The sequence below is a fragment of the Nicotiana tomentosiformis genome, chromosome 7, assembly GCF_000390325.3.
Source record: "Nicotiana tomentosiformis chromosome 7, ASM39032v3, whole genome shotgun sequence".
Taxonomy (NCBI): domain Eukaryota; kingdom Viridiplantae; phylum Streptophyta; class Magnoliopsida; order Solanales; family Solanaceae; genus Nicotiana; species Nicotiana tomentosiformis.
The window spans coordinates 28,570,055-28,584,607 of NC_090818.1; the positions used below are offsets into that span (position 1 = coordinate 28,570,055).

Sequence of the window (14,553 nt, forward strand, 5' to 3'; positions counted from 1 at the left end):
TGGAAGCAGTTAAACGAACTCTGCTTTTGATTTTGCAAAAAGGCTGAACGTCTCAACTATATTTTCTATAAACACGATATTTTTCTTAAACTGGAAAATCACACAGAAGTTACAATTTGAGCCGGACATTGTTAACACCTCTACCATGTGTTTCTGTACAGACAAAACAGATTTGCACTAGCAGAGTGAATACTCACACTCTCGCAGTCGGGTGAGAATTTCCTCACAACTTGGTCTTTTGTTAGGCTCTGCCCAACAGTCTGAAATGGAAAACTACGAGTCAGGGACGTCAAAAAACTAAATAGGAGAACATTATAGAAAGGAATACAAGAACAAAGAAATACATGGAGCCTCTGCATTTAATTATACATTTCGCCATAAATACCTGCAATTAGTTGGCCCAGGGGTCCTTCCGGTATCTCTGGCCTTGATCCTTCATTAGCAACAGCATAGACTACCTAAAAATTAGCACAATGAAGTTGCTATTACTTGATGTAGCCATGCGAAAATAACAGATATTAACTTCCAAGACATAAAAAAATTCAAACAAACAATGACCAAATAACAAGGTGAAATTTGGCATACCCTCTCTGGTGGTACACCCTCCCATGGTCTCTTTAGGGTGCAAAGCTCCCACATTATCACGCCTAGGCTAAAAATGTCACATTTTTCTGTATAAGACTCGTTACGGATGAGTTCTGGAGCCATCCATTCTGGAGTGCCAGCTGATGTAGAATCTCTCATAGGTGCATCTGTCATTATTCTCGAGAGCCCAAAATCACATATTTTGACAGTCCAGTGCTTGTTCACAAGGCAGTTTGCACTTTTTAGATCACGATGGACTATCTTCATCCGATGTATGCACATCAACCCTCTTAGTTGCCAACAGAACCAAGAAACTAATCATAAATCCCGTCCTTGAGAAATATAAAAGTAGAAGCATAGTTGAGGTATTTTACTTAGAAGCTTTTGAAGCATTATGTAATAACAAAGCAATAGACGGTTGTAATTAACATGTGGAAAGGGTGTGTAATCAGCATTAATAGAAAAATAAGTCGTCTCAACAAAACATGGAACTTCATCAGCAAAACATTATTGAATTGCATAAACAAAGACAAAGCAAAATTCAACTATGCTTTCCCACGCAATTTTACCAGTTTTATCAAGGATGCCTCCCGAAAATATATCAAAGGCCAATCAATTCTTTCAAGTTACATTTAAGACCCTTCACATATCATTGAAGTATTATATGAAAATATCACAGAAGAACACCAATCAAACAAAAAAAAATGTCATTGAAAAGCATTAAGGATCACCAAGTTATCAAGCAACACCAAAGATGATCAACAAACCAACCTGCATATGTCACGAAGCATCTTGAGTCTCCTCCGCCAGCTAAGTCTCTTCTTTTGACCACTTAAATGGATCAAATGATATAGAGATCCCATCTCCATGTATTCAGTAACCATGGACAAACGAGGAGGCTTTGTGCATGCACCAAGAAACAATATAACTGCAACCATTGGCTGAAGTTAGATGTACAATAGTCCAAAACAAGGAGCAATATTTTAAAGCCAAGTCAGAAAGAAACGCCAACACTTGAAAGGAAAAGAGGAGAAATACCATTTGGATGTCGAAGACGGCTGGGAAAGCAAGAAGAAAGAAAAATTTAGGTTAGAACATCTCAAAGCCAAAAGAAGTTGAGCCCAATCCTAGATAGACACAATACCTAAGGATAGAGATCTCATTGCAGAAGTCCTCCATGTTTTCCGCTGTAAGATCTTGCTCCAGGAAAACTTTAATAGCAACATCAGTTCCATTCCAAAGACCACAAAAAACTTCCCCAAAGAATCCTGCAAATATGTCCAAAGCATTTAGACCTCAAACTCTCAAATACAAATGGCAGTTGGTGGAAGAAAATGCAGATTAATAGAACATAGGAAAGCATATATTTGGTCATTGATTACTTTGAAGATACATTTTAAATAATTTTTGTAGGTAATGTACTTAACTTTATTACATTTCCCGTGTTTGGCTTCCATGTGTATCAGCATCTTATATATCTTTTCGGCTCTAATGTTGTAAGACAATTCACTCTCTATTTGGTGTAGGCGTAACACCATTCCCTGGTGTGACATTATCTCTGATGTGCATTCCATTTTGATTTTTTTTCTTATACATCATGTACCTTTTTGTAGTACACTAAAATGCTGTTGACTGTACAAAGGTGGTTTAATCAAGTATGCATTAGACCTTTAACCAAAAAAATGCATTGGACCTCCTAAAAATTCCAACCATCTATCTATAGAGCAAGGAATTTCCTCCTCTACCACAAAGACAAGTAAAAAGATATATTATTTATCGCTAAATATTTGTTTTCAACTCTTTCAGAGGATAGTCTTGAATCGTCCCCAATAGGTGATTGTGATATAAATTACCAGAAAACAATTAGAAGATCATTCATAAATAATTTATCAACTTCCTCAACATTTATTTAGCTAAATTTTTATGGAGAATAGATAAAGGAATTCACTTTTCAATTTGGTTGACCACGCTATATATCAAGCCAAAAATCGTATTATGTTCCCGTTCCCTAAAGCCAATAGTTGGAAAAATTCTACTTCTCCTTCATATTGCATTTCCACAAACTTATCACATGTGATGATGCGACCTCATAGACCACATCCCTATTTTACATTGTATCTTTCCTACCAAAGCATTCTCTATGCATAAGAATCTCCATAAAACTTTCCTTGGAGAGCTTGATGACATGTAGTAAATCTTCGAATACCCGATCTCCCTGCCGTTACTGAAGCTGTTATTTTCTCTCAACAAAGTGAGATATTACCGTTCACCAGTCATAGAATTCCCTCACTAATTTTTCCAGCTTTTTTGCGATAACTAATGGGATTAGGAACACGGACAAAAATGTCAAAAAGCTGAAGGGCGATATATCTTGATCTAAGTGATTCTCCCATCCTTTGATAAATATTGTCTCTTCCATCCTTCCAAGATCTGCTAAGATTGTTGCAAAACTAGGCACAAAAGTGCACTCTCCTTGACCTTACCACTGATAGGAAGATCAACACTTTATACACCTCCCTACTGAGGCTTCTTCTTGGATGTTTTTCACTTCCTATACTGGTATTAATCCAAACTTTCTTATGTTGATGCAAAGCCCTGACAATAACTAACTACACCAGAGTTCTAAACAATGATCGTATTTGTCTCATATTCACAAAGAGTGAAGGCATTGTCTGCAAACAAAAGGTTTGATCTCTCTTTCATAAATGACTTGTTCAAACAGTTTGTTAAGAGCTTCCACGACAAGCAGAAAGAGCACTGGCAAAGGTGGGTTCACTGAGGCTGCGAAAAACTCGAGCAGAGACCCATTAATTATAAGGAATCTCACAGTGGAAATGCATTGTATATAAACACCTCCATTTGTCTCAAAAATCCATTCTATGGAGAAGGTACAGCAGAAAGTTCCAATAGCCTGGTCATCTGCTGCATTCCATATTGATATATGACCCGTATTGAAGTTAAATAGCTTTTTATTCACAGCTCACTATCCCTGACCCCAAAAAAGAATGTCTAGTTGTTCTTGAATCTGCCATTGCTTTGAAAGATCAAATCCTTGTTAAAGTAATAAAGCTTTCCTTTGAGATACATAGAATCTAAGCGCTCTGATGGTCAGAAAAGTAAGATTGGCGCTCAAGATAAGCAACAGATAAAGCTCCAGGTCTGTTGTCAAATACATCAGAACCAACTGAAAAAAAGGTTCCCTAAGCATCTCCCTCCTTGTGTTTTATGTTCTCTCTCATTTTACAATGCATCTTGGGAAGAAAGAATGGAAGGGAATATTCAGGTTCTACCAAACTCTTTCCATATGCAGGAAAATCAGAATTATAGAACAAATAGAGACAAAACCCCACTGGAGAATCTCAATCAATCAAATCAAACAGTAAACGATTGAGAACTGTCATTTTGACCATAATTCTCAATACTGCAAAATGATTTTTTTTTATCAGGTTCACTAAACCACGTCTTCTTATTTTTATAAATGTTGGAAGATTAATATTATATTATTTCCATACTAGCAGTTAAAAATAGAATGGATAAGTGGTAAGATCCCTCTCTCTCTCATCCAAACACATGAATCCTCAGGCATAGGGACCTTGGCCCTTGCTATCTATTTCCCCTCTGTGTTGAATTCTTCAGTGCATATGCAGCAAATTGACAAACCCAAGCTGTTTTCTAAACTCAAAGCATAAAGTGATCAAATTATCATGAACATGAGCAAACGCTTCTCACACATCAAAGTTCACAGAGCATGATCCATCAGAAATAGTATAATGGTTAGCAGTCATTAGCACAAGGAGCAACGAGAGCAGTCTCAACACAGATCATTGTGGACTCATAGTGGTACAATGCAACCAAATGATTTAGCAAACAAAACAATGAAGCATAATTTACTACAGTACTACTTGGAAAAAAGATTTAAAATAAACTCACCAATCCCGACACGAGTGCCAACGGTCAACTCTGAGAAGTCTATATTCCATTCTTCAAAAGGTAGAAGAGGCTTATTCAGGAACATTGGTGATTCTAGAATCCTATTCCAGGTTGAGACCGTTTCATCATTCACATGCCCCCTTCTTTCTGGAGCCTGCCTTCTGAATTCATTGGGAGACGAGGGTAACGATATTGCCTTCTGGGAGTTCATGTGCTCCCTTGACAATGCAAATAAGGAAGACTGTGCACCCAATATTTCATGGTCATCACGGTGAAAATCAGACACCTAAAATTGCAGATCTTTAAGCCAACATAATGAAACCGAAAAGAGACAATGCATCAAACCACAGTTGCATGGCATTCAGTTAGGGTTAAGACAGAATATTCTAATAATCAGAGTCTCCAAATTTTTCACAATAACCTATGATTATAACATCCATTTACGAAGAGGAAATATTACTCCAAAAGATGCTCATATGCAACTTCTATCGGGCAAAAAATAAAAGAGCGTGCAAGATTCCTAGACAAAAGCCCAATCATGGAATAGAGGGAAAAATGCTACAACAAAAACTGCCCCTGATCTGAAGCAGTAACAAACCTAACTGGTTCCAGAGTGAAACACATCAAACTATTAGAGATCTTAAAACCAGAGACAAAAGATAGCATACATTTTTTTGATGATCCAATGCCCCGCCTCTGTCATTTGAAGTATGAAGGAGCGAGCTATTTTCCCCTTGTTCTCTACGATTCTGCTTCAGTGCTTCATTCATTGATCGAACAGCCCTGGTTTCGTTTATGACACAAAAATGAGATAAGTAAAATAGGAAATGGTTGCTAAGTCTTCTTAGCAATATTCCTGACAGCATCCATATTGTGACGGAGTGCATCTACATCCAGTCACAACTCACAAGTTCCAAGCAGTAAATTTTTCTTTCTTCAACCATAAAATACTAGGTTCTTCGTCACATTCTTAGTATATTTCAGGAAAGGCAGATAATAATGCAATTTAGCATCAAATAGATTCATATTTGTACAAATTATTACCAAAAAGATGGTCCCTATGAACTAAGAGTAAAGACACTTATGATGACCATTTTAATTAAACTATCTACCTTACGATGTCATCACCAATTTCTGGAGTAATACTAATGCTTCTTCTTCGTAACCTACGTGGTTCGGATGTTGATGCACCTGTTGACCTGTGGATAGAAACAGTTGATTCAGCAAACTTTTATGATGATGATGAAGGTTTTATATTCAAAAAGACAAATTGATTCACTAATAAACAGGTAAATCTGGTGAGTGCATATATTAGAAGAGAGTTATGAAAATATTTCAACTCAGATTCACATTTATAATTCTGAGTTATCCATCCCATAAAACATCAGAAGGTAATGGTTGTGTCAAATAGACTAATAACCTGTTTGGCTAAGCTTCTAAAATCAGCTTATTTTGAGAACTGCTTTTTCTCAAAAGTATTTTTTTCAGAACTACTTTTGATGAAAAGCATATTGTGTTTGGTTAATTAATTTGAAAAGCACTTCTGAGTAGCAATTAGTATATGGCAAGCTGTTAAAAAGTGCTTCTAAGTGTAGTTTTCAAAGAAGTGCTTTGGGAAGAAGCTACTTTTTTCTGCTTCTAATCAAAAGCACTTTTCTTTCTTTTAAAAGCTTGGCCAATTCAACTTTGAAAAGAAGAAGAAAAAGTGCTTTTTGGTTTGGAGAAGCTTGGCCAAACAGGCTATAAAGATGGATAAAGTTTAGATCATTATCCCATTTTAAAGGGAGAAAGTATAACTTTGTAAGTCTACTCTGATATGCTCCCTAGAAAGAGGAGGTGAGCAGAAGACAGAGTATGGAACACCCAGTACTCAAAATTCTTCTACCAAGAAAACTCATGGCCACTTCAATTCAATTACTATGCCTTATCAGTCAAGCCAGAAAACTGCTGTCATGCAACCACGAGTCATGCAACCACGATGCACTGACACTACTAATATCAAACCCACCACTAAACTGATATATGCATAGAAAATTGTTATAAGCATACAACACAAGTTATTCGCCAAAGATGAATTTTAACAGCTTGATTTAGCTGCACACTTCCAAGGAATTAATTATTTTCCACTTTCGCAGCATATAGGGTATACAGATATTCCCTCATTACCGGATTCAATACAAGTACCATTTGCCAGAATAGATGATTCTTCCCTTCCAACACATTCTGTCTGCAACTAATTCATGAAGGGTCTCGGACTTTTTTTATATTACTACTCTTCTGTGATGGCCATTTCCCATGTATCACAGCAATTACTAGTGGAGGATGAATCTCATACTCGGTAAAAACACATTTATTGGCTGTCTGGGTTTATACAGTGCCATTGCACTTTTGACTATTAATCCAATGCACTAAAATACTACTTACGCTCAAAGCTTATGCAAGCTCCCACATCAATCTCATATGAGATGTCAGGAAATGTAAGTCAGAAGGTCATTAAAGTTGCTTACCTAACAATCAGATAAACCTACTACAGTTTATACTCATCATTTCAAATTAATTTGACTGCATGTGCATTGCTGCAGCTTCAGTTGGCAAATCAAGTGAAGCCCCAGACCATCTATTACTGCACTGCAGCTTCAGTTAGAAAATCTGGTCTATGTTTTTTTACTCTTCTTGGAGTACAATGGATTATGCCAAAAACAGATGTCTCGCTGACAAGGTCAAAGATTCACTAAGAGACGCAAGGCTGTATGGAATACTATCCCTGCCTGCACCTTTGGACAGCTTGAGAAGTACACAATCTCAGATGGTTTGAAGGGAAAATGGAGGCTATACACAACACAAAATATAGATGTTTAGAGTTCTTGATTCCCCAACGCAAGACACTACTGGCATAAATTATGACTGTAAGCTTAACTACTTGGACCTACTTGAGTTAACTTCTACAAAATCCACATAATAGATAGACTGATATGGAATCTATATAATTAAAAATGATAGTTTGCAGCCAGAAAGTATTTTAGTATGCCCCGTGATTTTTACAATTTTAAAATTTAATTGTAACTAGATTTTAATCGTCTCTTAAGGTTTTATTTGCCAAAGGATTTTTTCAAAAAAATCCCAAAAGTTCAACATGGACTGCAATTCATTTAAATGATAAACTGGAAAAATAAATGATATATTTCCTATCAAATAATGTTAAAATCATTATACTGCTATATCAATCACTTGAAACAGTACTTGAGGCAATAGACTTCATTCTTGGTCTAAATCACACTTCTTTTTGTAAAAGAAAAATGAAAAATTATAAGCTTGAAATTCAAAAGTAGGATAATTTGCACAGTTGCACTTTTGAGTAATATAATCATTCTCATCATTTGCAAGATCAATCATTATCACTCTATAATTATTATCTGTAGAGTTCATACAAGTTAGTAATATTTTTATTATTTGGAATATTTGATCTTTCTATTTGTTTCACTGTGAAGGAGACTTATTATTTTGATCTGTTTTTTATTCTCTTTTATGATTCCTAAAATGAAATGTGCTGCCTTTATTAAAGTATTATCAAACACTGACCAAATTATAGTTTTAAGAAACACCATTACTGTATCAAATATTTAAGGAATAAATAATAGTAGCTATCAAATAAGAGGAAAAAATAGACAAAATTGTTTCCCATACGTTTATAAAAGTTATAAGGGCAGCAGAACCAAATACCAAAACACCAAAACCCCATATTAGAATACATATGTACTCTGTACTAATTATCAGCTATGCTAAAACCAATCTCAACAGCTATTAAGCACTTTCAATAAAAATTTAGTAGCCTAGACAACTGATAAAACAGCCTAAAATCCATATTTTTAGCTACTATTAACATAATGGAAATTTATCAACAGAAAATTTTCGTATGAGATGGCTGCTGAAGTAGTGCACTTATGTTTACATTAAACGCACTCTAATTAGCGTTAAGATATTGCATTCAGCAGTTCATTTAAGCATCATTGACCTCTTTGATCAACAATTCAAGCCAACGAACCAAAGGAACCCCTAAATATGAATGAGAACAATATGTGAGATGAACCACAAATAATGCCAGGAACAAAAAGAACAATTTGAGTACTTCATACATGTAAATGTTCTACAGATATTCTGCCATAAACTCGTAGGAAACAGAAAGCAAGAGTGGAATTAGATACCTTAATGTAGCAACATCATCTGAATAATCTCTGAATGTTTTGTTATCACCACTAAGCATAGACCGTGCACGTGCTCGAAATGAAGGATGCTCAGGACTGGCGATATGAAGTGAGAGAAGAACGTAAATTAGAGGAAATCATCCATTACACTTCAAGGCATGGAGTAGCTCAGGTTAACAGAGATAAAAAGAGCCACTTCACGTGTTGAATAACAACCTAGCAACCTTTCCAATTATTCCATAACATGGTTTGAGACCTATTTATATCTCTTTAGCGTGAGAAAAGTATCTTATAATTAATGCGGATTGACAAGAAAAAACCGAGAAGCTCTCCAAGATATAACGACACATTTAGGACTCTTTATTTACAATGAATGGTATACAAGTACATGTGAGAAGCCAGGTTTATTTTTTTCATAGTTTATAAGACTGTTGAAAAATAAAGAAAAGAAGGAAACCGTAAAGCCTTCTAAGACTAATGCTAGTTCAATATAAGTTGATTCAAATTGGTGTTACAAATTAACCACAAAATGCACCAGTAATAAAAGTAGATAAATAAATAAATGTAATATAGGTAACAGTCATTTTTAGCACCCAAGGTATGGCCTAGTGGTCAAGTGGAGTGAGAACCATGAGGTCTCAGATTGAAATCCCAGCAGAGGCAAAAACACTAGGTGATTTCTTTCCGAATCTTTGGCAATTAATTAATTGTAAAAGATCAGCAAACTGAGCCGATCCAGAGCGTTTTTGCTGGTATCATAGCATCCAAGATTGAAAAACTGACAAAGAGCTCCACTGGACATGTAAGGGGGGAAATCAATTGAATAGAAGTGGTGGCCATAAAAAAGTACACCTTGAACTAGCAGTCCTTTGTTCAGTAATAACTTTCCTTCTGCTCCTTCTCCAAGCTGCAGTAGCAATATTGGGTTCGCTATGTGACAAACTGATACACAGAAATAGTAAATCCAAAGAAAATAAGATCCACAGAACACACCCTTACTGAAAAAAGATCCATGGAACACAAATAAGGAGTAAAGAAGATACAATCAAATGTCAATGTTATTTTGTAAAAACATGATTTCTTAGCAGAGTGAAATAATACCTCAATTTTCTGTCAATTGATGTGTTAGACCGCAACATCATACTCCTCAATGAAGGTCCTGCAGCATTTGAAGATGCTTCTAGTCTCCTCTGGCATTGAAGGGTGTCATCTTTCTCAGAACTGTAGAAACAAAAGATCAATGGAAAATGAACTATGGAAGAAGAAGAAATGAAACTGCCTTTTCACCAGCAAAAAGGAACTTCCCAACGATAATAATGATTCATCCACAACAGAACAGGATGAAAAGATTATAGCAATTAAACTCAAACTTTGTTAATTAAAAGGTGAGAAACATATCCTCCTAACCTCTCAGGATCAATTCTCTCTGAAAACCCATAGAGAGGACTGTTAGGCTCCAATGGCGAATCACAGGAATCATTTTCTGCAGAATCACTCTCCCCAGCAGCAGATATGTGGGTCATGAAAATAGCCTTGGTTGATCGAGGAATAAGTTGACCAGGAAAACGCATAAGGTTGACAAGCAGTTCCACAGAATTTAGGACAACTATAACAGACATATGTTTATCTGAGTCTACACACTCAGAAGCTCCTTCAGTAGGCAAACCCTAATTTAGAAACATTAAAATATTATAAGATAAAAATACGTAAAAGAAAGAAAATAAAGCGAGAATTCACAAAAACTAGTAGCCGGACATTTTACAGTACTTAGTTCAGAGTTTAAAAAATGGAATTTACAAAAGCAAGGAAACTACGAATTCTTTCAATCGAAGCAAAACTTACCACAACAAGCCGACTTTCAAGACCTATAGTATCCGCTAATACTTTGAATAATATTGCTCGAGAACGGCATGAGCCATGCTTTATTTGACCCAACATCTGGATGCCTCGGTTGTCGGAAATGTGAGAGCTTTCCTCAGAAGCAGCTTTAGCAGGACTTAGTTCAGAGTTTGGTCGTTTGTAAAAATCAGACACCTATGTAAAGAGTCATAAAAACAACAGATAAAATGATAAAATGTCCATGGAATATGCTTAATACTTCATCCTTTTCCTATGACCAAAAATCTAAAATGCAATCCATGGCCCATATATTCATTTAACAGTAAACAGCACATTTAAACTCTTCTCTTATAAAAACATGCCAAGTCCAAATATTCTTCTCCAAATGAGAAGTATATCCACAAAAGAACAATCACCAGAACATGTTCTAATAATCTCTGTGCAACCCAAAAACCAGAGAAAAATTCACAGAACTGTCAATCAAGAAGCATCCCCATAAAAGAAAACAAGTAACTTGACATGGAAACAAACAGAAAAGAAAGGAAAGGAAAAGATAGAGTCATTTTATGGCACAGCGAAGAAAAAGAAGGTAAAACCCACCAATCCAGCTATCTTTTTTATAATAGCTGCAGGATTTGAACTTAAGCCTTTCACCAGTGCAACAATCAGTTGCTTTAACATAGAAAGCTTCTTGTCTTTCTCAGTATCTACGAGTATAATATCTGCTCTTAAACCCTCCAGCTCCAGCGAATGAAGTTCATCAAAAGTGGGAATATCTTCAAAAAGCTCTTTGAGCCTTTTCTCCTGAGCCAAAAAGATAAGGAAAAGGGCATTCAAATAAAATTGAAGCAAGGCAAGTGCTAGTCAAAATACATACAGCACCCACATCAGGAGATACAGAAAAGAACAAATAGAAGAAATTAAGTTCAAGGCCTCTGAACAGCTGGCAATTGAGAAATGTGTTAGTCACAGAAGTTTACAGCAAAACCAAATTATGGTCCTTAAAAATGTCAATGTCCAGAGTGCTAACAATTGTCAGTGACAGAAGTTGGCTAGAGATTTTCTAGTAAAAGCACTAGCCTTAGTGAACAATGAGAATATTTTCTTCTTTGAATCTTTTTCTATTCCATGAACTATTCTCAATCACATTATGCGTATAAGGCACAACCAGATGAGATGACAATCTCACTCACGATTTTGGAACGGACATTTTTTCAAATAAATGACGACCAATGACCATAATGAATGTTGGCTCAATGTGTTTTACTCTAGCCCGTTTCAATCCAATACCACATGATTTGTCTGGAAGGAAGAAGAGCGAAAGATATAATGAAATCAAGCTACAAGCATGCTGAATAAAAACATAAAGGCAAGAAAGAGAATATGGCAAAAAATTATAACCATTGGATCAAAACATACCAAGTTTTCAAATTAGATCAAAAGAAACTGATGGCAACATTACGCCCTATGCTACAGGATTTGTAGATTGAAAGGAATGGAAAGGCTAAAGCATATCCTAGAGCGGAAGGGGAACTATAGAGTATAGACCTTTCTCTTTGGCCTTTAATATGACAGAGTGATAGGAGAATTTCACCTATTTGAACATGAAAGGAAGAGGAAATCATTTTATCAGAACACGAAAATTTCAACTTGATTCGATGGGATAGACCGGTTTTTTTTTCTCCAAGTAGCCAAAATTTTAAGTTTATTGTCCATTCAAAAAGTTCATTGTTCTTGGCAGTTAGTCTTGATCAATTTCCTACAAGATTAAAAGCGCTTAAATATCACCAACAACAATCTTAGTGGTCCCGTTATGGCCTCACATGCACGTTCCATAACTGAAAAATCAAACTGTACAACCTTCTCTTCAAGGCATGTAAGCTACTCTTAACCAAACAATAATCATTAGTTCAGCTTCTAAGGGACAAAAAGTATATTTATTCAAAGAAAATCAAAGCCATAACATGCAACGATGCATAGAAACTAAAAGAAAAACTTATGGAGCTCACAGCAGCAACAGAGTAGAAACCATTTGGAATTGGTTCTGACAGTGTTCCAGTTTTCCAGAGAATCTGTGAAGCAGTCTGACATGGAAGACTATCGTATACTTCATTTTCACTTGGTTCCTTATTCCTCAAATTTTCTTCTTTACTATCAAGGGTAACAGATCCAAACTTTTCGACGAAATCTGAAGGCCACCATGCAGCCCCTGGGGATCTCTGCTCTGAAGGCCCAACTTCATCTCGTGTCTCTCCCATGTCAGTAGATAGTTTAATTGCAATACCATCTCCCTGACACTGCTACCCAATAAAAGAGCTTATACATCTTGCACTTGTTTTAAGACACTGTCATAATTAAAGAGCTTCTCCTCCTCCAACCAAGTTGGATGCCGTAAAATCTGCGAAGTATAAGTTGTTTGAATGAGAGTGAACATGCTTCTAAAAAGAGATGGCTGTCAATGATTACTTTAAAGGTATTGAGAGGACTCATAACGGAAAAGGAGTGAACATGATTGAGCCTTTGGCTTCCAGAATTTGTCTTCTCAAGCCACAATAATGAACAGAGATACTAGTGCTTTTTATTTGTCTCGCTGCTACTGGAACTAGAACTCCACATAAGATAAGTTGTATCTCTATCTGGGATTTAACTTAGATTATTATTGTGGTTAACTATCTAAAGTGGTGAATAGCAGTGTTTTGGAGAATTGATCAACAAAAAAACAAGAAATACCAAATTCTAATCCTAAGAGATTGCGTCAGATTGCTCCTCCAGTACACAAAGCTGAAAGTGAAATGCACAATGCATAACTCTCAAAATATGCTAAGTTTTGCCGTTTGTCAGATAGTCTTACACCGGCTCAGATGAAGGGGGAAAAACATTATACGCATTAAGCCTATAGAACAGGCTTTCATGAGTAGAATTACGCACATTACTGTTTATTTCCCAAACCAACCCTACTTGGCTGACAAATCAATTTCATCAAAACTAAGAAATGTACTACCCAAACCACATGTAACTACACTAAGTGACACAATTAATTCAGATTAAATTGGCATATTCTAGGTTCTGACTGACGAAGCAACTGATAGATTGATTCGCAATTCATTTTTCATGAACTGGAGTGCAGTCAAATTCAGCATCAATACAGTTTCTACTAGCATTAATGTAACAATTTAATTTAAAACTCCTCATAAGAACTCAAAATCAAGATACTACTAATGATGAAACAATCAACGAGCTGAATTTAACAAATACACATGCAAATAATACTTATCGAATCTCAAATTGATGAATACATAGGCAAATAATTAAAAAAAAACGTGATCGGAGAGTTTACCAGCAGAGTAGATCTTAGAAAAATGAATCTGAAGCTAACTTCACTAAGAGGCAATTATCGCATTTGAATCCTACATCTCCTGAAGATTCAGCTTCTTGTCTCAACCGAAAGTAACACCTCAAAGACGAAACCAAATTCTAGAGAGAGAAAGAGAAAGAAAGAGAGATAGAGGCGGGGATTGTGTTTGATTATATTTCGGGTCTATTAATTGTTATTGATGCATCCACCAAGAAAGCGATGGCGTTTTATTCAAAGTATTGTAACTATTTTACGCTGATTTCTTAAGCTTGTGATCTACTGTGCTTTCTTGGTACAAGGAATAAAGCGTACAGTACAAGCTTTGAATGGCACAAGAGAGTTGGTTTTAGTCAACAGTCAACGGAATTGGGAATTTAATTCCATAATTTCGGGAAATGAAGGAATATACATACAATATATGATGAATAAAGAAAAAGGGTGAGAAAAAGAGTGTGATTTGAAGGGAGAAAGAGAGGTGTGAGTCACGTGCGGGAGAGGAAGTTTGCCTGTAAACTCCGACAGGCCAGCTGGCAAAGTGGGGGTGGCTTACCAACATCCACATCTTCATCCGCGTGAATCCTTTTACACTTTAAAGTTTAAACACACACAGTTCGCCTCTCAGCTGGCGCAGCACTCAATTCT

General features: G+C 36.0%; 1 protein-coding gene across 4 annotated transcripts; it reads right to left on the reverse strand.

Annotated features, from left to right (window-relative positions):
• Positions 1–9: 9 nt before the first annotated feature.
• On the reverse strand, positions 10–14,284 carry LOC104115029 (serine/threonine-protein kinase EDR1). 4 transcript variants are annotated; one of them, XR_011409605.1, is made up of 17 exons: positions 13,894–14,284; positions 12,566–12,954; positions 11,157–11,360; positions 10,560–10,751; positions 10,125–10,384; positions 9,819–9,938; positions 9,570–9,659; positions 8,718–8,813; positions 5,628–5,714; positions 5,184–5,298; positions 4,516–4,801; positions 1,730–1,853; positions 1,624–1,643; positions 1,357–1,513; positions 586–917; positions 386–458; positions 10–260 (listed from the first exon to the last, which is right to left on the reverse strand). XR_011409605.1 is itself a non-coding variant. In XM_009625593.4 (17 exons), exons 2-17 carry the CDS (start codon positions 12,812–12,814, stop codon positions 178–180), a joined length of 2,400 nt encoding a protein of 799 aa, XP_009623888.1. In that variant the 5' UTR covers positions 12,815–12,954; positions 13,894–14,281; the 3' UTR covers positions 10–177. The 4 variants fall into 4 exon arrangements, 3 of the variants coding, with proteins under 3 accessions (XP_009623888.1, XP_009623887.1, XP_070037515.1); XM_009625593.4 differs by having other exon boundaries at positions 586–874; positions 4,516–4,756; positions 13,894–14,281; XM_009625592.4 differs by having other exon boundaries at positions 586–874; positions 13,894–14,280.
• Positions 14,285–14,553: the final 269 nt, after the last annotated feature.